The sequence below is a fragment of the Trachurus japonicus genome, chromosome 16 (assembly GCF_045865225.1).
Source record: "Trachurus japonicus isolate A0001 chromosome 16, Traja_1.0".
NCBI lineage: Eukaryota > Metazoa > Chordata > Actinopteri > Carangiformes > Carangidae > Trachurus > Trachurus japonicus.
In genome coordinates this window covers 10960026-10982514 of record NC_140922.1, presented here as the reverse complement: position 1 = coordinate 10982514, position 22489 = coordinate 10960026, and the positions used below count along the sequence as shown (strand labels likewise).

The 22489-nt window shown below is 45.2% G+C and overlaps 1 protein-coding gene across 1 annotated transcript; it reads right to left on the bottom strand.

Moving 5' to 3' along the window:
- Nucleotides 1–3958: 3958 nt before the first annotated feature.
- Nucleotides 3959–15455, bottom strand: snx27b (sorting nexin 27b). Its single transcript, XM_085801306.1, has 13 exons — nucleotides 14955–15455; nucleotides 10725–10956; nucleotides 10234–10426; nucleotides 10087–10151; nucleotides 9896–10000; nucleotides 9687–9765; nucleotides 7390–7553; nucleotides 6695–6784; nucleotides 6136–6285; nucleotides 5918–6046; nucleotides 5347–5406; nucleotides 5202–5250; nucleotides 3959–5064 (listed from the first exon to the last, which is right to left on the bottom strand). The coding sequence occupies exons 1-13, from the start codon at nucleotides 15290–15292 to the stop codon at nucleotides 4997–4999; spliced, it is 1722 nt and encodes a 573-aa protein (XP_085657432.1). The 5' UTR covers nucleotides 15293–15455; the 3' UTR covers nucleotides 3959–4996.
- Nucleotides 15456–22489: the final 7034 nt, after the last annotated feature.

The following is a 22489-nucleotide window of genomic DNA, read 5'->3' as shown; positions in this document are numbered from 1 at the left end:
AATGCACACCTTCACCCCCCCAACATAGACACACACATACACACTCATTCTTATGCAGAAAAATATTATCTATATGACCCCAGTGTTAAATGTAAATCAAGGCAAACACTTTGCAGAAGTGTTGGACACTTGAATGCCGATAAGTTGTGACAGACCGAGCTCTAAACATTGTGGAATAAATAGTCTCGTCTTTTCTACTCTCTGGACGTGCATCAGATTTCCTTTTCTCTGGCCTTCCCCCCGCAATCGAAGTTTCTGAAAGGACATAGGAACATTGGGCAGGGGGAGGGAAGGGGAGGAAAACGAGCCAGAGAGAGAAAGGGAAAGATGGAGGTAATGAAGCACGGCAATAAAGAGGAAAGGAAAAAAAAGAAGACAGAGGGATGGAGGGGGGGCTTTGCAGAGGCGCAGAGCTGGAGAGGATGCAGAATGAAAGTGATGTGGGCAGAACAAGGTGCATGGTTGAGAGAAACAGAGGAGGGGGCAAAATGTGCTGAGAAAGCCAATTGGGACCAATAAAGTTTTTAACTGATTGCTCATTAATGAGAGAGGGAGAGGAGGAGAGGGAGGAGGGAGAGGACTGAATCCCCGCCTCCTCCTCTCCTGGGATGCTGCTGCCTTTAAACTGTACTCAGAGCAGCATTTAGGGGTGACTGGGCAGATATTCTGAACTGGCAGAGGGTGTCTTTATCAAATTTGTGCTTTTAATCTTGGCAAACAGTCCCATGTAACATGATTGACTATGAAATAATGCAAACACCTTATGATGATTGAATCCTGCTAATTGGTGTATTGGCACAGCTGCTCTCCAAACCCTCAGCCCTGAGGATATTCATTTGGCTTTAAACAGCTTCATCGTTAAGTACAGAATGTGCCAGTATGGAAGTACCGGAGCAATTCACCATTACATTTCAATGTTATAGTGAGCTCTTATTTTGTGTGTATTCCTCGAGGAGGCTGCTGAGAGATGCAATACAGCTCAGGTAATAAATCTGAGATACTCTCCTCCTCCTCCTCCTCTTCCTCCTCCTCCTCCTCCTCCTCCTCCAGAAACTCAGTGGTCCACCTGCTCCGTGTCGACAGCTCAGCCAGAGCTGTTTGTTCAGGGGAAAAAGCAAACCCACCCAAGCAAACGGAGCAGGAGAGCAAGGTGCAGAAGGAAACGTGTCTTTGGCATCAAGGGGCCAGCGCCATGTGTGGCTGCAGTTGTCGCAAAAATATGTACACACACACTCACAAATGCGTCCACATACACATAGAGCAGCGTGAACACAGACCCGCTCACACATCAAGCTAAATACAGACCCTGCTGCAGACCTAATGCACTGACCACACACACTCCTGAAGTTCCCTGACACTCTCTCTCTCACACACACATCCCACCGTTCACTGACACCACTGCTGTCTGTGCAGCGCTGCCAGCTCTGTATTGTGTTTGCTCATGCGGAAGAAAAACAAGAGAGGGTGAGAATATAAAAGAGGGGAGTAATAATACCTGAGCCAGTGTGGTGTTGTGTGTTAATAGAGTTTCATTTAAAAATGTCAAAGAACTACTGAAATGAAAAGAAATATCTGACTACATAATAATACAACAATTATGTGCTTTATCTGGTGGCTCAGCCTTTCACACTTTAACAGTGAGAAAAGGAATAGGGACATCCCACAGGTTGCCAGTGTTTTTGCAATGTTGGAGGAAACAGTAGAAAATCCACTGGTAGAAGTAGACATCCTGCAGCGTGAACAAACTAAACTGAGACTGTCCCATCCTCACATTTCACACATCTCATATTTCACCAATTTTAGTTTCAATTAAACATCAAAGTCTTTTTTTTGTTTGTTTGATTTGGGGACATTACTTTTCCTTGACTTATATTCGTAGCTTCACTGCAACTTCTCCCATTGAAGTTTTTAGTGAGACACTGATCATTTTCAAATCGTCTCCAGAGAGAAGTCTTGGCTATTCAAAATTCAGATGTCCCAGCATTATATCCCACACCACCAACATTCAATACCTATTAATTACCAGGTGCACACAATCAATGCAAGTCGATATAAAACGGCCATTTCACTGCCTGTTGGGTAATTGTCTCCCAGATCTCATTAAAAGACACAGGAGCTGGGGAGAGAAGAGAAAGGTAATGAGGAGAGGAAGACGGAAAACGGACATGAAGGGGGAGCAGAAGAGCAAGTGTGAAATAATCTTTTAGAGGATAAATCACACTCTACTCACTGGTGGTGGTGGGGGTTACTGTACTGTACTGTCACGATTTGAGGCAATCAGCTCCCACACACACTGCTGCTGCTTCAGGTTTCAACATACAACATCAAGTCTGGAACAAAAAAAACTCAAAATTTGCATCAATAAATCAGTTTATTTAAAAGAATATGTTACAATTTATTACAGTAAGCGACGTAACCAAACACTTTTTTTTTTTGTACATTTCAACATGTCAAAAGAACCTGCAGGGTTTTCAATCTCTCTTCTCTTTTCCGTGTCTCCTTGAAAGCCAAACAATATCAAGGTGAAAAAACTCAACGACAGAGATGCAGAATTTAACATTGTATCTTACTGATATAAATAATGCAACTGACTCTGGACTGGCGAGAGAATGAGAGAGAGGTGAGCCAAAGAGAGCACGCGCCTGTATGGTGGGCGGATCAGACGATGCACACAGTCAGACAATCGACTGCTTCAGACATGCTTCACTGAACAGACAGGAGTCCTGGGAAATGTGTCCGGCCTTTAGGATCACGCACTCAGTTGCTCAATTCGAGCCTTAACACATTCAATTAGACCTCTTTTACACATCTACCAAGGTCTGCTGAAGCTCATTAATCACCCTACTTGGCTTTTTAGAACAACACCATCATCACAAGCAGCAGCTCTTAGTGAGAGCCACTGATGCTGATCTTTGACTCTTTTCTTGCAAGTAACAAAAATACTGTTAATATTCTCATTACCGATTTAGGGCCATGTGGTAATTGAATATAATTACTTGTTGACATTTAATGGCTTCATATCATAATCACATAACCATCATTAGGTTATCATTTTGCAACTGTGGCTCAACTTAATGAATCAGAGCAAGCTTAAGTTAAAAAGTCATTAGAAAATTAGTTGGTGTAGTTTTTCTTTTGCAAATTTGAAGTTTGGTCTCACCCAGTGCATGGCAGTAGAAGAAATGTCTTTGCTTTTATCATTAATTTGATAATTTTGCATGTGCTTCTGCATAAATCAACTGTGAAGTGTTACACAGTTTTCTCATTTGGGGAAAAAAAAATTCCTTAACCCCTTACTAACATGATAACGATGTGCACAACATTGCCCAGCCCTAATAGGAGGGCTCATCTCATAAAAGCTTGTAGCAAGTGAACTAGTAATATCTGCAGGATGAGGTAAGAATTACAGTGTCAGTGTTATAGATGTAATTAATGACCATAATAAGTCAGTATTGCAATATCAGAATTTCAATATTATATTAATCTAGGAATCTGGGTTCATTTAAAGCGTTTATTATATTACACTGTAGTTATGTGATCAGTTGCTACAAAGCCTTTAGTCAATGAGTGTGGTCTTTTTATTCATCTTGTTGACAGAGGGTGCAAGTGGCTCTTTTTTTTTCTTATTCTTCTCAGAAATCATCATCATCCCACTAAACCTGAATCTGGAGTGCATGACAGTACAGGAGCACACCAGCTGCAGAGATAAATAGCACTGTGAGAAAAGTCTGTTTGAATTACAGGCCTGGTATAAATCCTGTGAGAACTCTCAGGAACAAAATAATCACTGGCAGCCAGAGAGCAGGAAGGAAGAGGAGGACCCCTACTGTTCTGCCTAGGTAATACACACAGTGTACTACGCTGTCACCTGACTGGTCAGTGCTCCACATCACTGCTGCTCTCTAAACGGCTGCATGTATAATATATATGTATATGTGTGTGTGTTTGCGTATATAACTATTACACATACATAAAAGTTTAATGCCTGGGTCCACATTCGCCATTTGATGATGCAGTGTGTTATTAAAATTGTCGTCAGTCAAACATAAACGTAAACTAAATAAGACCTGGCTTCTTCCAGCATTATGCCCACTACCTGCTTCTTAGGTTACATTTCCCACATCTGGAGGTTGTTAATACTGTTGGATAAAGTGCAACATTAGTCTAAAGTTTAACATGTTCTTGCTCACGTGTTCAACCATCACAGCTGTCTGCTATGTGTACCCAGGCCTCTAAAGAAAGTCCTTACAAAATGTCTGTTTCTCTCTACATTCTCTCATCTGCCATATTACAATGATAATATTTTTCTTTTATAAATGTAGATTTAGCGCCAAACAGATGGAAATTGATGTATGTTCAGCTATGACTTACATTCTGAGGGCTTTACTCCGTTTGGCCCCTTGCATTCAAGGCCCCTCCCTTCCTGCACACATTGTTAAAGACACTGCTATTCTAACACATCAATTGAGAAGTGCAGTGTCTCCCTGTGGTCAACCTTTAGTATTGCTGTTCAGAGCTATCTGTGTTCCCCTGTGAAAGCACTAGCAGCTTTCACATTCCCTTGTTAGTCCACCATGGATTCCTTATGCGCTTCTGCTTTCTTGTCCAAGTGGGACCACTTTTAGAGGAGGCCCAAAGCCTCCTTGTTTGCATGTCACATTCCACTTCGAGTCCCTGCCAATGAGAGAAAATTGGCCTGCTTGAATCTGTGACTTCAAGTCTGTAGATGCTTCATTTCTTTTTGACAGTGCTCTGCTTAATGCATGATTATGGTGTGCTAGATTCAAGAGTTCCTGGTTCGTGTGTGTATAAGCTTTTTATGCTTCAGTTTTTTCAATTTGATTTTCTTTCATTTGCAGATGTTTGTTGGTTTGCATGTATCAGGTTGTAGTTGACGGAGTGTAAATGATGACCGTGTAGTTAATAGCTGAACGTTGCTGGGTGTAGGGCTGAATGAGGGCCAAAACTGAGCAGGGTTGATGATGATGGTGCGTAGTTAAGAGGTAACGATCTCCCTTCCTAGGTGCCTCCATCCCTTCTGTGCCTCAGCAGCTGGAAAATATTCTGCAACAGGAAAAAGCAATCAGGAGAACAGAAACCGAGACACAAACTCAGAGTCAGAAAACAGAGCAAGTGACCCAGTCTATTGCTGGGTCACAGACTGGACAGAGGCAGGCAAAGCCTTACCTTGCCACACATACCATCTTTACTGCAGTTCTTATTGTCCTTGTCTGTGGCCTCGTCTTCCACCTGCACACAGACACACACGGCAGCAATGAGTAAAGGCCACAAGTAAATGGCTTTGAATAGAGAAGGTTGGTGAGTAAGAAAGTAGACTGTCCTCACCTCCTTCCTCCACTTCAGCTCACAGAAGACTCTCTCGAAGCACTCGTGCATGTAGTTAAACTGTACAACAGAAACGTGAATATAGATTCATACAAGCAAGGAACATTTTGGAAAATATGTTAGTCTCCTTTCTGACAAATACAAACATGAGACGATCAATACTGCTCTTGTGTCAGTGTAAATAGGTGTTATGTGCAGGACTACTTCTTGGCTGGGTCCATTAACTTCCTAGAGTCTCTCTGCACAGAGCGACTCGGCCATTTTTATTAATTTAAAGTGAAATTAAGCAGGTTCTGGTGGAATGCGTTGGGGATTTTGATACTGTGTATCCATGCTCCTAACCCAAAAGCTATTCTGCACATTGTAGGCAGAAGGACTGGCTGTCAGCTGGTTATGTAATTTATTGTAAAACAAAACTAAACACACAACTGTTTCAACAGGGAGATTACCTCAACTAAAAATAGATTTCCGTTTTTGTTTCCCCCATGGGTTTCTTTAGTTTTAGTTGATGACTAAATGAGCTCAATCTTCACTAGAATGCTTATATCACATGTGTTTGTGTGACACTCACATAAGGTGTAAATATCTTGACCCAGCGCGGTTTCTTCTCTCCCCGCGCATATTCAAAACAGAAGGCCATGCCCTCTTCATCCGTGTCCCACCTCTGCATCTCCCCCCAGTCAAATGCGATCACTTGGTTCTGCAACGACAACACTGAAGCTTTATCACACTGCCTTCATAACATGCACACAAAAAAAATCAAACACACTGACAAAGAGTCGGCCTTGCCTCCAGCGTCCCTTCCTCGGTGCAGGCGTGCAGCTTGAAGTGGTGAATGCTGATGGCTGTGATGACGTGGCCTTTACGTCGGGAGTCGCACGAACAGTGGGGGAATATAATCTCGTTGTAGCCCTCGCAGCTCCTCAATAAACTCAGATACTGACAGAGAAAGAACCAGAGGAGACATAATCTAAGACAGTGTTTGTTTACTGACTTTATATTACAAGATGTAGTTCTGCAGTCGCCTTAGTAATCCTCTGCAGGCTAAATATTGTGCGAGTATTCATCTTCTGGGTTTGATCTCTCCAAAGTTAGGCTAATTTATTTTATGTTTTCAGACAGAAAATAACTCTCTTCTCTATGCCCAGCAATAATGAAGGTGTGTGGCAGTCCAGTCGACCCGCATGCTAATTGACTATCTCCACCCACACAAAGCACCGCACCTTAACCATCATGTTATATCACTCACAGTGAAGGGATACTGAACAGGTATGTGAGGAAGGATGACATAAGATGCTGAACTGTGTTGTGTAAGCTATTTGGGAACGTAGCCATGTGAGAGACTGACCATGGACATCTTCTTCTGCTCTGCCAGCTTTTGCAGCTGGTACGACTTCTGCTCAGCTTTGATGAAGCCTTTCTTTACATCATCCACAGCCTGTAAAGACAGAAACAGAAACAGGGTTAAAAAAACAAAACAAAACAAAAAAAACACACACACAGCAGTGACAGTTTCGTGCCAAAAGGCTGCGCCAAAGGTGCGCTGAAAGCTTGCCAGCTCCAACCTGGTCTACTTTCGGTGCAAGGCGGAGTGCAGCCCGTGCAGTGGTAGTTTGGCTGACGGGCGTACAGTGCGCACATGTACCAAAACCACACAGCCAGGTTTCCAAAATGTCAGGCACATTTCAGTGTAATAAATAATCACAACAACCACTATTCAATATAGAATTGCAGTGTGCCTCGCCTGCAGCGCATTTAAAGGTGAGGAGAGGAGCTCATTTGATTGGAGAAGATGTGACTCGGCTATGTTAAACCCACTCACGCCTTCTCCCCTCCTTCTTTCCCACTTGCACCTATAGGAGGGACGGAGGTGGGAAAGAGGAATACTTGCACCGGGGTGCGTGGCACACAAAACTTGCAAAATGCGCAATGCGCATGGACACACCTAGTTGGCGCGGCGCACCTGCGCTGTGCCTCGCTTGCGCCTGGTCTACGAAACTAGAACCATATTCACCATAAAGTAAGGCCGACACATGCTCATACCTGGTGAAAGAAGTAGTTGACAGCAAGCTGGTTGTCATTGAGCAGAATTTCTTCTTCTGTCGTGAAGAGCCACTTGCGCAGGGTGAGGCAGGTTCCTGGGATGGCTGAGGTATAGTTCTGTACATACAGTTTGTGGGGGAACTCGTTGGGAGCAAGCTTACGCACTGAAGAGGAAAGGGAGAGAAAAAGAGAGGGAGCAAGAAAATTAGATATGCATGTCAAATATTTAAAATCATTCTCTATAAAAAAATACAAATGCATTTTCAATGTTTCAGACAATGGGCTCTAATTTTGAAGACCAGGTGTGCCGGGGTGTGTCCAGCGACACCAAACGGCCAAACTTTTTCCAGGAGGAAATTGATGTTTTGGTCCGGGAGGTTCAACCTCACGATGGGAAAATATATGGTAACGCAAACAGATCTCCACGGGCCGATGAAGCAAAAATAGTATGGGAGGAGGTTACTAATATCGTCAATCAGGTTTTGCCCTGATACACTGAGAACTGTTACCCAGTGAAAATATTTTCCACTAATAAAGACACTCACATTTAGTAACCTATATTTAAACCCTGTGTAACAAAGGTGAGTAGTGTGCACTGCACAGATCACAACAGATCACAAACAAATACCATGCGTAACAGGGATGAAATCAGAAGCATCTCTGCATAAAGGTCGCATCACTGAGTGTATATATATATACCTCACTATCTGATGCCTAGGCTGTTTGTGGTTAGCTGATGTTTGTTTTTAGTTTTTAGTTAGTTTGTTAGTCAGATCTCGGTGCCCAGCCATGTCTCCTCAGCAATAGTGTATGTGTGTGGGTGTATGTGTATGTGTGTGTATGTCTGTGCGTATGGCTATGTATGTGTCTGAGTGTGTATGTATTTGTGTATCGCTGTGTGTATATTTGTGGGGATGGGAGGTTTGGGTTTTCATGGTTTTTCTTTGTGTTCATGGTTTTTTGTTTTTATTCTCTGTGAGGCCCTTTGTGCTACTCAGTCGTATGAAAAGAGCCATATAAATAAAGTTGATTTGATTTGAATCACAGTTTCAGCTCTGTTAATCCAGTCAGGTTGAGTTTCCATTACGTGTGCCAAACGCCTTTGATCTGACATCAGATGTGATGGGACAATCGACATAAATACAAATGTATGTGCTGATTCAGATAGTTACATTGAATAGTGGTTGTTGTGATTATTTATTGCATTTAAATGTGCCTGACATTCTGGAAAACTGCCTGTGAGGTTTTGGTCACGTGTGCGCACTGTGTGCTGGTCAGCCAAACTACCACTAGACCGGCTGCGGTCTGCCTTGCGCTGAGAGTAGACCAGGTCGGAGTTGGCGAACCTTCAATGCACCATCGGCGCAGCCTTTTGACACGAAACTGTCACTGCGTCAAGCTGAATCTGTCAACACCTCCCCCTACTGCGCCGCCTCACCCATCTCAGCGCACCTCGGTCTGCCAAATCCCAAATTGGCTGCGCGCGGCGTTGCACCGAACAAAATTAGCACTGCGCAGGCTGCGCCACCTTGCGCCTGGTACGAAATTAGAGCCCAATGTTTTATCTGCATGTTCAAAGTGTGCTACTAAAATATCAGTGATATAACATTAATTATAAGGAAACACATCTTTTAAAGTGAACTCTGAGACAGGAAGGTAACCAGTGGGAAAAGACGAGAAGACGAGTGATTCGCCTTCCATTTTTTTTACTGAGAAGAATCCCATGGCTGTCCTCCACATCACTGAGGGATAAAACATGCTTAACTTGAGCTGTTCTTTGCCTGAAAGAACTAACTTTGACCTCCTGCGACCTTTGTGCAAAATATCATCTACTTCTGTTTTATCGGCTGCTGTACCACTGCTTCTGTCCTTGCAGTAACAAACACAGCTCAGAGTTCACAGAGTTGCTACATGGGTTGATAATAACTTTTGATATAGCTGCATTCAGTTGCCCTCTTTAATAGAAAAACTGACACAACCTTGCACCACACTGCCCTTGAGTTGTTGATAAATAAAAAGAACATATATTTGCAAAAGGAACTTTACTTGAGTTTTAATTTCAGACTATTGTGAAAAGGACGGCTTGCACTCTTGACTCATGACACTCAAGCAAAAAAACAAACAAACATGCAGTTACAACAAATAATACTCTCTGCTGCTCACTCATTAGTCAACATTTGCCACAACTGAAGCTCAAATATGTGTTGTGTTTCTGGCAAACATGGAAGACATTTTTAGTGTGGAAAAAAGCACGAGCAATCACACAAACTCATGCTTCAGTTTGATGTTCTACTGACCGAAGGTGTGGTTGATGACTTCAAACAGAGCAAAGTAGCTGGCTGTTACACTGTCCGTCCCTAGTTTCATAACCACAGCCTGGAAGACACAGAGACAGGGGGAGAGAGGGTGAAAATGGGAAACAGGGTAAAGCACATGCAAGATGACTGTAATAATAATGTCACATTTCCAATGGTGAATAGTTATACAGCCCTGTGTTTGTGTTTACCTGGTAAACCTGGTCTGTAGTGGAGTTTTTGCGAACTCTGACAGTGAGCGTGGTTTTATCCGGCATGGCTATTCTCAACTCCACATCCGACACGCCATTATAATTCTAGGTCATGAGAGGGAGAGACAATCTGTAGTGAGTCACAGACAGAGGGCTGCAAAAACAGACACAAATAGGTTTTTAGATCTTACCTCATCTGATTCAGACAGGAACTCCTGCATGATGTCACTTTCTCCAATTACCCGTACAGAGCACACTGGAGAACACATAATATAATTCAGAGATGAAGAAGATTACTTCACTTTAATTACCCTGCTCTTCAAGGTTTTTCCCCTCACCTTTCTCTAAGTATTCTTCCAGGCCTCTGCGTCGTGCATCCAGCTGCTGCTCTGAGAGGGAAAATGGCCACTTCCCCGGCAGCTTGGGGAATGTAAAGTTGACAAACTCCCGTTTAAGATTTTGGTGTAGGATCACAAACTCCCGGTAGCGCTTGGAGCACAGCTGCCTGCCTGCCATGTACACATTATATACCTGGAATGAGAGAATGGGGCAGTTAAGGCAGAGAAAGACAGCGATGGACATGAATGCAAAGCAAGGACAGACAGTTAAATTAAATTAAAGTTAAATTGGTTTTCAAATAAAAATATTTTACTATCACAGCAATTATTACTCGCTATGTTGACGTGATTTTTCTTTTTTTCATCCTGTTCTTTTTTATGCAACACCTATCCACTGACCGGTCCTCTGATTTCAGCTTTCACTTCATCGGATTATCATCTCAAATCCATCCCCTCCCCCCAATTAGTCATCGATCCAAAAGTTCACCCACCACAAACTTTTCCTGGTTGAGCTCGGTGTGTTTGTAGCTGGGCACAGAAATGGGGACGGCCTGTTTGTCAGAGTAGTCGTAGCAGGACTGAGCGGAGCCGTCATCCCCGGGATCCAAACAGTCGGCCTCCTGCGGCGGGACGGGCAGCACAGCCAGCACCAGCTCTCTCTCCCCGGCCCGGATCAGGTCAACCACCTGCTTATGGGTCGCTCCCTCTACATTCACTCCATTTCTGTCAAATGGACAAAGAGATGAGCACAACTGATTATATACTGACATCACTCTTTCTTTATTTGAATAGAATACCTAATTCTAAATAAGGGTAGTACTTTCATTGTTCGTATTTATGGCACACTTGAGGCTGTAGCTGGTATTGGACTGATTTAAAGCAACACTTTGTGGGATTTGCGGTAGTTACTGGTACTCTGGTTGAATAGAGCAACTGTCTGCTGCTACTGTGTCTTTCCCAGAGAAGTACAGATGTGAATTTGTTGCCGGTGCCACTGCCATCATTACCGGTACCGGGCTGGAGCTCAGTCTCTGGAGTTCATGATGTTCCCACTCGCGCAGGGAAGTTACAGCAGCTGCAGCGGCGGCACGATTCATCCTATTAACCATTTTTCTAACACTTCAATGAGTTTAGAAACATTATTTTAGAATGTAATGGATTTCTGTGTAACAAACAGCTTGCAAACATTAACGTGAATACAAAGCTGGACAAACTGTTCTTAAGAACAAAGAAAACAGCTGTGCCTCAAATGTTATTTGAACAAATTAAATACAACCCAGGCAATACCTTGGGAGAAACAATTAACAAAAATTTTGAGTGGAATAAAGATAGACCCTTGTGTTAAAATGTGCTGGCTTCTTATATTAGTATATGCACTAAAATGCTGCAAACATATATTTTCGACTGTTCAAACAGACAAAACATAGTTTTCAAATCTAATTGGTCAGCTAAGCCATGTTCATGTTGCCAAATACCACATTGTTTGATAGCTTATTAGGGATATAATGGTAGATGAAGGGTTTGTGTATCGTTATCCTAATCATATGATCCTAGAGTATTCACATTTTGTTAATGTAGACAGTCAGCTATGAGCTCAACAAATGTTTTCCTGTCTCTCTCTCATGATTCCACTGAGGTGGACAATGTACAATGGATCCTATTGGCAATGACTACTAGTGGGAAACCAGTGAGGGATCACATCCTTGAGCAGTGAACTACAATTACTGTCTTGCGGATGTATGCCTCTGCCATAAGTCACAATTTTCCCTTTCTAGGAAATTGCTAGAACAAAGCTGTTTTTGCAGAACATTAGAAGTCACAGTAAAGTTGATACATTGATATAATGTCACTTCATGTGAAAGCCTTGTATCATAATAAACATATAAAGTAGTGAGTTATGGCAAAACATGTGTTTTGTGCGGTCATGTTTTTGACCTTTGACCATCATATTTAAATCAGTTCATTTCTGAGCTCAACTGAATGAAGAAATTCCCTTTAGACTCATTGTGTTCATGACAATACAACATACAGACGGAGAACACAATGCCTCTAGCGCCAGCTATTAAGGAGGCAGTGGGTAGCAAGTGAATTTAGTGACAAAGTCCTGCTCACTGATTAGGAGTCAAATGAGTCAAAATCATTGTTGCAGAATCAGAGATGATCAAAGACTTTTTAGATTCTTCTTCCTTGTCCTGCCAAAATAAGTTGGGTAAATTGCAAACAATGCAACTAAACTAGTGTTATGTAGCCTCAGGTTAGCCTCGAGCAGAGATGAAGAGCAAGTTACAGACGTCTGGTAAACTCAGTAACTCCACGCTGCCAGATAACATTAACATTTTTAGACTTGTGCAACTTGTGGTCTTTAGCCACAACAGATGCTGAGACTTGACACAGCTCCCTCTGGTGACGATCAAGGCTTTACACAATGTACACAGTAGCACTTCCTAAAACATGTACAGTAAACAGACTTTGATTTTGTACAATCAGTAGGCCTATAATTTATATGTATCTCTCATAAATGTGGCCAAGCACTCCTGTTGTATGGATGAATCGACAAGTTGCTGTTCCAGGCATAAAATCCAACAGTGCGCGGGAACACAGACAATTTGGGACAGGAAGTGCTTCGGATAGAACCAGTGACTGACAGCTGATCTGTTATGTCAGTCATTACGTGACAGCACAGCTTATATTGGCAGGGTAACAGAAGGCTAAAGCTCAGTGGACACAAGCTCTCTAATAACACAAAGACAAGAAACATCTACAAATGAGCTATACAATCAGACAAATGGATGTCCTCTGAACTGGACCCCAAATTACAAATCTGGAACTGGTGTTGATCAGGTATGATATAGATATAAATATGCAAAGGAGAATAGGGGAGGAGTGAGGCAATAATAAAGCCATCTTGCAGGTGTAGTAGAAAAAACAGCAAGCGTCACCCTTAGCAAAAAACACAGACTAAGCACTTTGGCTGCTCTCTCATTCCAGCAGCTTTATGACTATATTATTATCACATGATGTAGTGGCCTTTGCTCTTGCACTATCAGCACTACCGAGCATGATAAAGTGTTTTAAAGGGACATTTTCCTATGTGTCTCAGAGTCATTTTTCCCCCCGTCTTTACAATTCAAGGTAATAATTCATTTATTTCCTCATATCACTGATGAGGAGATAAGTGTTTTCCATACTCTTAACATGCACACATAGTTTCACGTGCATAGGAAAAGATGCACACATACACAAGCAGTTAATTGAAAGGGTAAATAAGGAGAGGAGTGTTGTTCTGACTGTCTATCATTGCACATTACATGTATATTAGTACATTTATATTATTATGTGTTGATGCCTCTATAATGAAGCAGGAAACTGAATGGATTATTCTGCATCAAAGTCTGGGAAGCTGGCGTTGTTTGTAAATGTGCAAAGAAGTATTGATTGCATTGACAATAGCAGAGGCTGTATACCACTGCAGCCGATATGCAGGCACTCCACTGTGTGTACACTTAGTTATTGTGTACATGCTGTGCTTTGACAAGAAAGCAGAAAGGCTTCACACAAACCATCAGATGAATAAAAACAATGAATCTGTAACAATCCAGCTTCATTTGGGCATGTCTTTTTTATTGTATGCAAAACCTGGGAGAGCAGATGAGGCAGTCCCAAATGAGGAGAGTAAAGCATTACCAGGAGTGCACACTGAGGCTGCATTAATTATGGACGATGTTGACCAAAGTAGCTAATAGAGGGAAGAATTATATGCTTTCCTATGTATATAGTATACAAAGCAAGCACCTACATACATCCACATGCTTGCACACAAGCATACAGAAATAATGGGGTCAACAAACTGCCAGGTTACTGCAGACCATCCATTAACAAAGCAGTGTGCAAAAGCCAGCCAATGAGACAGTGAATTTTTAGAGAGCGAAGCCAATCAGAATTGAACTGAAGGCATCCCTCCCTTTCTGCATCACCTTATTCCACACATACACACAGTCAGACATCCTACTGAAGCGCCAGTACTGGTGCTGATGCTGTATGCTGCACGTTGCTCTCCATAGCAACAGAGCCCAACATCAGCAAACCATCTGCATGCATACTAAGGTGCCAGTGAGGACAACCATCCTACATGCACCTCCCCTCCACACACACACACACACACACACAAAATGTCATTGCAAACTGATAAGTAACATCAACAACGCATGTGATGAATTTACCAAACTCAGTGCAATGACTCGGTATAACCTTTGTAATGCATGTTAACACACAGCAAGCCATCCTCGACGTGATGTGATGCAGGAATACTTGACACTGCATCTGGTCAGGATGATATGGATGTGTACAAGGGACGCCTTGAGGATGTTTGGCATGCTGGTCGAGAGGAATAGGTTTCAATGTGACAGGAATCCCTAATGATGCCTGGATCTGTCCTCTGTGACACACACGGACAGACAGTCCTTTCATGAGGACGAGCGGCTGCTCTGCCCTGCAGGAGGACCAGGGTGATGGTGGTGCCTACACACCCCGGATCCTGGTGGCCGACCCCGGCCCAAGCAGCCAGTCAGACAGACAGACAGACAGACAGACGGACAGGGGGTGATGCTCACATGTCCTGCTTGCAACGGTTCGCTATGACAACAACCATTCCCCCCAAATGAACCACTCATTTGTAGCTTGCTGTGCTTTTTAGTCAGGCTAAGACAGTAGCAGCTACTTACACCTCAAGAATCCGGTCCCCCTTGGAGATGCCGGCTCGGTCGGCGGCTCCTCCCGGTAGGACGGCGCTCACATGCTGCAGCGGAGCGTACAGTTCCCCGTTAATGCTCCGAAGTTGCCCTCCTTCGCTAACTTGTCCCCGGACATTGAAACCATAGCCCGAGTCAGACTTCACTATCCGAACAAGCCGTGGGCCTGAAGTAACGGTGGTTGCCGTCTGGCAGCTGCCGCCGGTGCCCGGTGTAACGTTACCGCTCCCGCTACCGGAGCCGTTACGAGAGGAAGGGTGAGGCAACGGAGGGACCGCTGAGCAGGTTCCTTGTCCCTCGACGTCCGCCATTTTTCTACACTATCTGTATCATCCACCCCAAGTCAGCTATCATTAAATATTCCTCCAAACATTAGCCGGTGGTGGTGGTAGCAGGCTAATCGGCTTGGCTAGCCCCGCGACCGATGTGCGCCGGAAAAAGCCGAAAGAGTCCGATGACGTGCGGGACCGCCCCGGGACGCATTCCGTGTGGATCACTCCAGACCTTCTAGACAGCGGACAGGTCCGGGGAGCGAGCTCCGAGATGGTTTCCTGGAAAGGGCTACACAACTGAATGAAGTGGAGCTCCCGTGGGGTCAGTGGGAATCAAAGAGGGGAGAGGAGTTATTCTGCTATTTATTTACAAATCGGACCTGTAGCCTATTTCTGTGGACACTGATTGCAAAAGTGTCCCTGGCCAAGACAGACCAGAGCACAAACTGCATGTGCTTATAAATTTCAACATAGGCTACACTACCATTCAAACATGGCTCAGTCTTTCTTTAAAATGAACCAAACAAGTTGAGAGTCGGCTACTGTTGTTCTAAAACCACATTTGACTGTGGAGCAGTGCCTTCCAAACCTGTGGATCAGGAATCTTAGGGGCCACTGGGGACAAGACAGAAAAATAGGGATAGGCCTTTATAGGCATCTTTTCTTTCATTCAGACATTTTTAAAGAGGCCTATGAAAATAAAAAAATAATTTCAACCATAAGATCATTCAAATAAAATAGGTGGAGAAGAAAACAAAAATCACACTTCATGTCAAAACTGAGACTATAACCTGTCAGGCTAGTTGTTTTCTACAATTCAACAAATTCAACTTAACACATCAGTGTTCAAAGTCTAAATAGCCTACAGAGGACAAGAACAGAAAGATTAAGATGAGAAATAATTGCTGACAATGTTCATGAGCATATGCCTGAAGTTAACTTAGTTTTCTGGAGACACAACTGTTAGTGAGTTTTAGAGACTTATTTTATGCTTCATTTAGCCTACATCTTACTCAGAGTTTTAAGGATCACACAGAGAAGCCTTTTGTTTTTATTCCCTCGATTTATTTGTCACATGACATTCACAGTCAGTGTGTGACGGTTTCGGTAGGAGTTTTAGTGGGGGGGTCTTTAGGGGGTGCCAACCAGGTCTCTCTCCTGGTAGTAAGATATGTTTTGTTTGTTTGTCAGTCTTTGTTTTGTCGTACCCACTGTTAATTTACTTCACCAAAACCACACAAAGGAAATATATTTATATATATATATAGATATAAATGTGTATATGTATATAAATATATATTCCCTAAAACCCCGAAAAACTAATAAACCAATAATAACCAACACTCAATGCAACACAAAATGTAACACAAAACAGCTGTATTGGCACAATATCAACAACAATACAACAGACAGCAACAATAGAGTTCGGTTTGTTTGCGCAGTTTACTCTGCAGTTTATTTTGAAAGGGGAAAAAAACTCTTCTTCGTGAGAGAGAAAAAATAACCACCGTTTCCGGGGAAACAAAAAACACCAGGCCGAGTAGGAACGAAAAAAAACCCTATTGCGGAAGAGGGGAAAAAAAACACAACTCGGTACCTGGGAGCGACAGTCAGTCGGTCAGTCAGTCTGTTCTCCCCGAGGGAATCCGTCTCCTGGAGGAGATCAAGCAGGAGGGAAATCCAGGGGACAGCGTTGACACGGAAGAGAGGAGAGGAGTGGAGTGCCTCCAGGGTCCGGTTCACGAGAACGAGAGGGTGCGTTGCCGAGCAGGACGCTTTCGCTACGGACGAGGACGATGCGGCTCACTGTAGCAATTTAGCACGAGCACGAGCATGAGAGCTCCGACGCTGCTGCGACACACACTCTGAGGACCCGAATTGCCAGGTGAGGCGGATACATTTGTATTGGGCGCCATGACACCGCGGCGCAGCGGCAAATCAACGCCGGACAGCGCGCAGCTAGGGGCGGCTACGAGGGCGTGGACAGGCTGGCTGTCACACTCCTCCCCCCCTGAGGGAAGCCTGCACGTAGGAGGGCTTACTTTTTCCTTCCTCCCTCGTTCACAAACGGAGGTGGGGAAACCAGGAAAATCCTCCTCGTCACTGTCCTGCTGGAAGATGTCCAGGAGTCGTTGACGCTGCTTCCTGTCCACCTCTTCAGCCAGGGGATAACAAGGCTTAAGTTGGGCCACATTGACAATGCGGAGGTCCTCTCCAGTGTCCTCCAGGACAACTTCAAAATTTAAAGGTCCAACCTTCCTGGTGACACGGTACGGGCCTTTCCAGCGAGGAGCCAATTTGGCAGTGAAGGACTTGTCAGCTCTCGAGTAAGGGTGAGTACGCAACAAACAAACACGATCATTTCAGTGTGAGATTTCCTTTCTCTTCTTCCTTTATCATAGTTTTGTTTTTGTCGTTTCCTCGCCTTTTCCAGGTTGCATTTCACGAGTTCCCGCAGCTCCGCAAGCTGGCTTGCTGTGGTGTAGGCAAGGGAGTCTGGACCACACAGCTGGGGACTCAGCTCAGCGTCCATGGGTCCCTTCAGACAACGGCTGAGGTTGAGCTCTGCAGGGGTAACTCCGGTTGCTTCGTGCACACGCGGAGTTTAGTGCGAAACGGAATTCAGGTAGATATCTGTCCCAACTTTGTGCTTCTCCCCCACATAGGAAGCGATCATAGCTTTGAGGTTGCGGTTTGATCCTTTCTGTCAGGTTCGTCTGCGGGTGGTAAGGTGAGGTCCTCTTCCGCTGGAGGTTCCATCGCTCACAGATGTCGTCGAAGACAGAGGACATGAACTGCGGGCCTTGGTCGGACAGGATGTAGGTGGGAACCCCCCAGCGAGTCAGGATCTCCTTCCGGAGAACCTGGGACACTGTCTCTGCAGTGGCTGTCCGAAGGGGAAACATTTCGACCCATCTGGTAAAGTAGTCCACAAACACAATAAGGTAGAGGTTGCCAGTGGAGCTCCGAGGAAAAGGGCCCATTAGGTCAACTCCGAGCATTTCCCAGGGTTCGTGCACCATGGTTTGCTGGAGTTTGCCTGGGGGTTTTCTGTTCTCAGGTTTGTGAAGCTGGCAGACCTGGCAACACCGCACATGATCCCTCACGTCCATACTCATCCTGGGCCAATACACCAGAGCTTGCAGCCTTTTGTAGGTTTTATATCTCCCAAGATGGCCAGACAGGGGGTCATTGTGGTAGTGTTGGAGTAGCTGTGGGCGGAGTGAAGAAGGGATGTATACTTGGTACAAGGTTTTGTGAGGTAACTGCACCACTCTATACACTTTATCCTCCAAAATTGTAAACTTGGTGGTCTGTGTTTCATGCACTTCTCCTGTGTCCGTGATTTTCTCATACAGGCGGTGGATATCGGTATCCTCCTGCTGGGCTTTCCAGATGGCCTCATCTGTAACCTGGAGGTGCTTGGTCGTATCCCTCTTGGAGCGCAGCACGACAGCACAGGTGGCAGGAGACTGTGGAAGAGCATCTACAGGGGCCCGGGATAGTGCGTCAGGGACGGTATTGTATTTTCCTTTACGATATTCCACAGTGAAGGAAAATTCCTGAAGCCGAAGGGTCCACCGGATCAGCCGAGTGCTGGGCTTGTTGGTTTTGAAAACCCAGACGAGGGAAGAGTGATCTGTCACCACGGTGAAATGTCTGCCATCCAAATAATACCGCCATTTCTCTAGGGCCCAGATCACAGCAAGACACTCCTGCTCGGTGGTGGAGTAATTCCTCTCCGCCTGATTTAAGGTCCGGCTGGCGAAGGCGATCACCTGTTCCGTCCCCAGTCCAGTCTGCTGAGCTAGAACAGCTCCCAACCCAATGTCACTTGCATCAGTATAGACGATAAAAGGGAGGGTGAAGTCAGGATGTCCCAGTACTGGGGGAGAAATCAGGAGTTCCTTCAGGGCCTCAAAAGCTGCCTGACATGAAGCAGTCCAGATGAACTTGGCTCCTTTCCGCTTAAGAGCATTGAGTGGCTCGGTCACACTGGGAAAAATTTGGCACAAACCGATGATACCAACCCGCCATCCCAAGAAACCTTTGGAGCTCCTTGATGGTTTGTGGGATGGGGAAGTCTTGCACGGCTTGTGTCTTCTCAGCGTCCACTTCAACTCCAGCGGCGGAAACAACATGGCCAAGAAACTTCAGGGAGGTCCGGAAGAACTGACTCTTCTTCATGTTGACTGTGAGGTTAGCTTCTTTCAGCTTATCCAAAACAGCTTGCAGGTCATAACTGTGTTGTTCAAATGTCGTTGAATAAATGATGATATCATCCAGATATACAAAACAGATTTTCCCTCGTAGATCCGCCAGAACGAGCTCCATCAGCCGTTGAAAGGTTGCAGGGGCGTTTTTGAGCCCGAACGGCATCACCTTGAATTGATAAAGGCCAAAAGGGCAGACGAAGGCTGTCTTTTCCTTGCTGCTGAGTTCCATCTCCACCTGCCAGTAGCCACTGTTGAGGTCCAAGGTAGTGAAAACAACAGCTCCGGCCAGGGATTCCAAAATCTCTTGGATGTTGGGCAAAGGATAGGCGTCAGTCTGTGTGGCTGTGTTCAGCTTCCGTAGTCGACGCAGAACCTTGGTTTTGGGTCGTTCTTTTTTCGGCCACCAAAAACAACCGGAAGCTCCATACGGTGAGATGGATGGCTCAATGATATCCTTCTCCAACATCTCCTCCACTTGTTCTTTAAATGATTTGAAGTTTGGTTGGGGATACACGATAAGGTTTCTGTTTGATGGGCACGTCCTGTGTAAGATAAATTTTGTGTGTGAGCACGTTAGTACTGCCAAGTGCCGAGGTACAGACTTCAGAGTTTCTCTGTATTTGACACAACAACTGAATCTTTCCAAACTCATCCAGGGAAGCTCGGCTGATGGCGGTCTCCAGGAGGTCATGGCAAGGCGGCAGAGGTACCAGATCAACAGGAGCCACAGCAGAGAAAAAGGCAAGTTGAGATTGATGCTCTACATTTGGTCTTGCTGGGGAATCTCGCAGAAACTGATACTGGCGCTTCTTGTTAGTTTTAAACCAGTAGCGACTGTCAGAGACGTCAAACTGCAGGCCGGAGAAGTAAATGAAGTTGAGCCCGACTACTGCAGGAAAAGCGAGGCTGTGGACAGGCAGGATAACGCAGGGTAAGGTTATTGATTGAGTCTGGATGGTGAGAGTCATCTCACTCCATCCTAATGGCTGTCGTCCCTCTCCATCTGCCAGGTAGAGAGGTCCCCTCGTCCAGGGCTTCATCGCATCCTGTGGCCTTTTGACTCCTGCCCACACACTCTCATTAATGAGGGTGTAGGAGGAACCGGTGTCCAGGATGGCAGCTCCTTTCCAGGGTCCCAATGCTCAATGGCACCATCAGCTGGCAGGGAAGAGTACTGTCAGGGGAGGATGTAGGGGTGGCTGCTGCAGAGTGAGTATGGGGGACAAGGGATCCGAGGGTGGCATGAGCTCCGTGATTATATGAGGGTTTGTCTGATTGCTGCTGCTGGGATCTAGGGGAAGACGAAGCTCTGTTTTGGTTAAACTGGGGACAAGAGGCTGGGGCGTGGCTTCCTCTACAGCGCCAACAGTAAACTTGGGGGGGTCGGTTATGGCTGGGCTGGTTCTGTCTCCCAGGGTTCTCTCTGGAAGGGGGCGGTACAGTGGGGTCAGATGCAGCAGGTTTTGATGGGGGTTTCTTTAATGCTTTCCTCTGTTCATACTGCAGCTGGTTCTCCCGGTCCTTTTCGAGTTGCTGACCCAGACGGACAAGCTCATCCACGGAGGTGACTCGGCTGCTCCTCAGCTGACTGGCAAGCTGTGGGTTTAGATTCTTCAAAATTAACTTAATGATTTCGTCCTCTTCAATGTGGGGTTTCCAGCGCTTACACAGGGCCTGGTACATGTATGCAAAGTCCCGAACACTTTCTCCTTCAGTCTGAACTCTGTTGCGCACTCTTTCGGCTAACTCGTCTTCATAATCTTCAGACAGAAATGCAGCCCGGAATTGCACCTGAAAACCTCCCCAGGTCTGGACTTTGAGGCGGGCTACATCCCACCAGTCCCTCGCAGTCCCATGGAGCACAGTTCCTCAGAGTGGCAATGAGCTCCTCATCAGTGAGGGGGTTAAGGGCCAAGAAATCCTCACATCGCTCCAGTACTGAAGGGGATCTGAGAGGGTCGTTCAATCCTCCAAATGTAGGGAATTGTAATCTGACAGGACATGGTCCCACAACCTGCTCTTTGTTTCTCCTTGTATGCTGGATCCACCAGGCGACTCAAAATCTACCGCCTGCAAGTCTGGATGAGCAGTGAGTGTAGTCGGTGTCGGACTGATGGGAGCTGGTGGGGCCGGTGGCTGGGTCTGAACACTGGCATGCTCAAAGGAGGTGGAAATTTTAATTGCAGTCACCTCCTCTGTCAGGGCTTTCATGGTGTCCTTGCAGCAGGATAGCTCCCCCTGCAGGTGAGTGATGGCGTCTTGCCACAGGGGTGAAAGTGGAATGAAGATCCCCTTTAGCAGTTCTGTGTAATGATGTTTTAACCTCCAACCAAGAGCTGCATTGAATTGTGCCCGCATGTACTCAAACTGTTGGTCCATGTGCTTGAAAACGTTAACCTGTTGCTCATGTATCAGATCAGTTAGGGTTTCTGTTGCTCGTTCAGCATTTGTGTTGATTTGTGCTGACATTTGTTTCACGTTTTCCCTTAGCTCCTGCTGGTGGCGACGTCCATCCTCTGTCAGCTGTTTCAGCTGCTGCTGAATCCCAGAATCAGAGGCTTGGGCCAGAGGGGGAATGACAGTGCGGTCCAAGTTTTGGGGAATTAAAAGCGCTGCGAGGTCAGGTTGTACGGTGAGGTCCATGTCCAGCAAAGAATGGGACGTGAGGGGCGACTCCTGAGCAGCGTTGGGCTCCAGGGAGCCATCTATTTCAGGCAAGATGTGGTAGTGAGTGGCCATTTTGTTTCCTTTGTTCTCCTTTTGTTCACAATAAATCCTCTCCACACTTGACACAGTTGCTTTTGTGTGTTTATTTGCTTTTGGGTTGGTTGCTCCTTTAAGCACAAGGTTCTCCTTTTTTTTTTGTGTTGTTGTTGTTGTTTGGTTTGGTTTTGGTTTATTTTGAGGGTCCCATCTGGGGTGCCACTTTTTTATGTGACGGTTTCGGTAGGAGTTTTAGTGGGGGGGTCTTTAGGGGGTGCCAACCAGGTCTCTCTCCTGGTAGTAAGATATGTTTTGT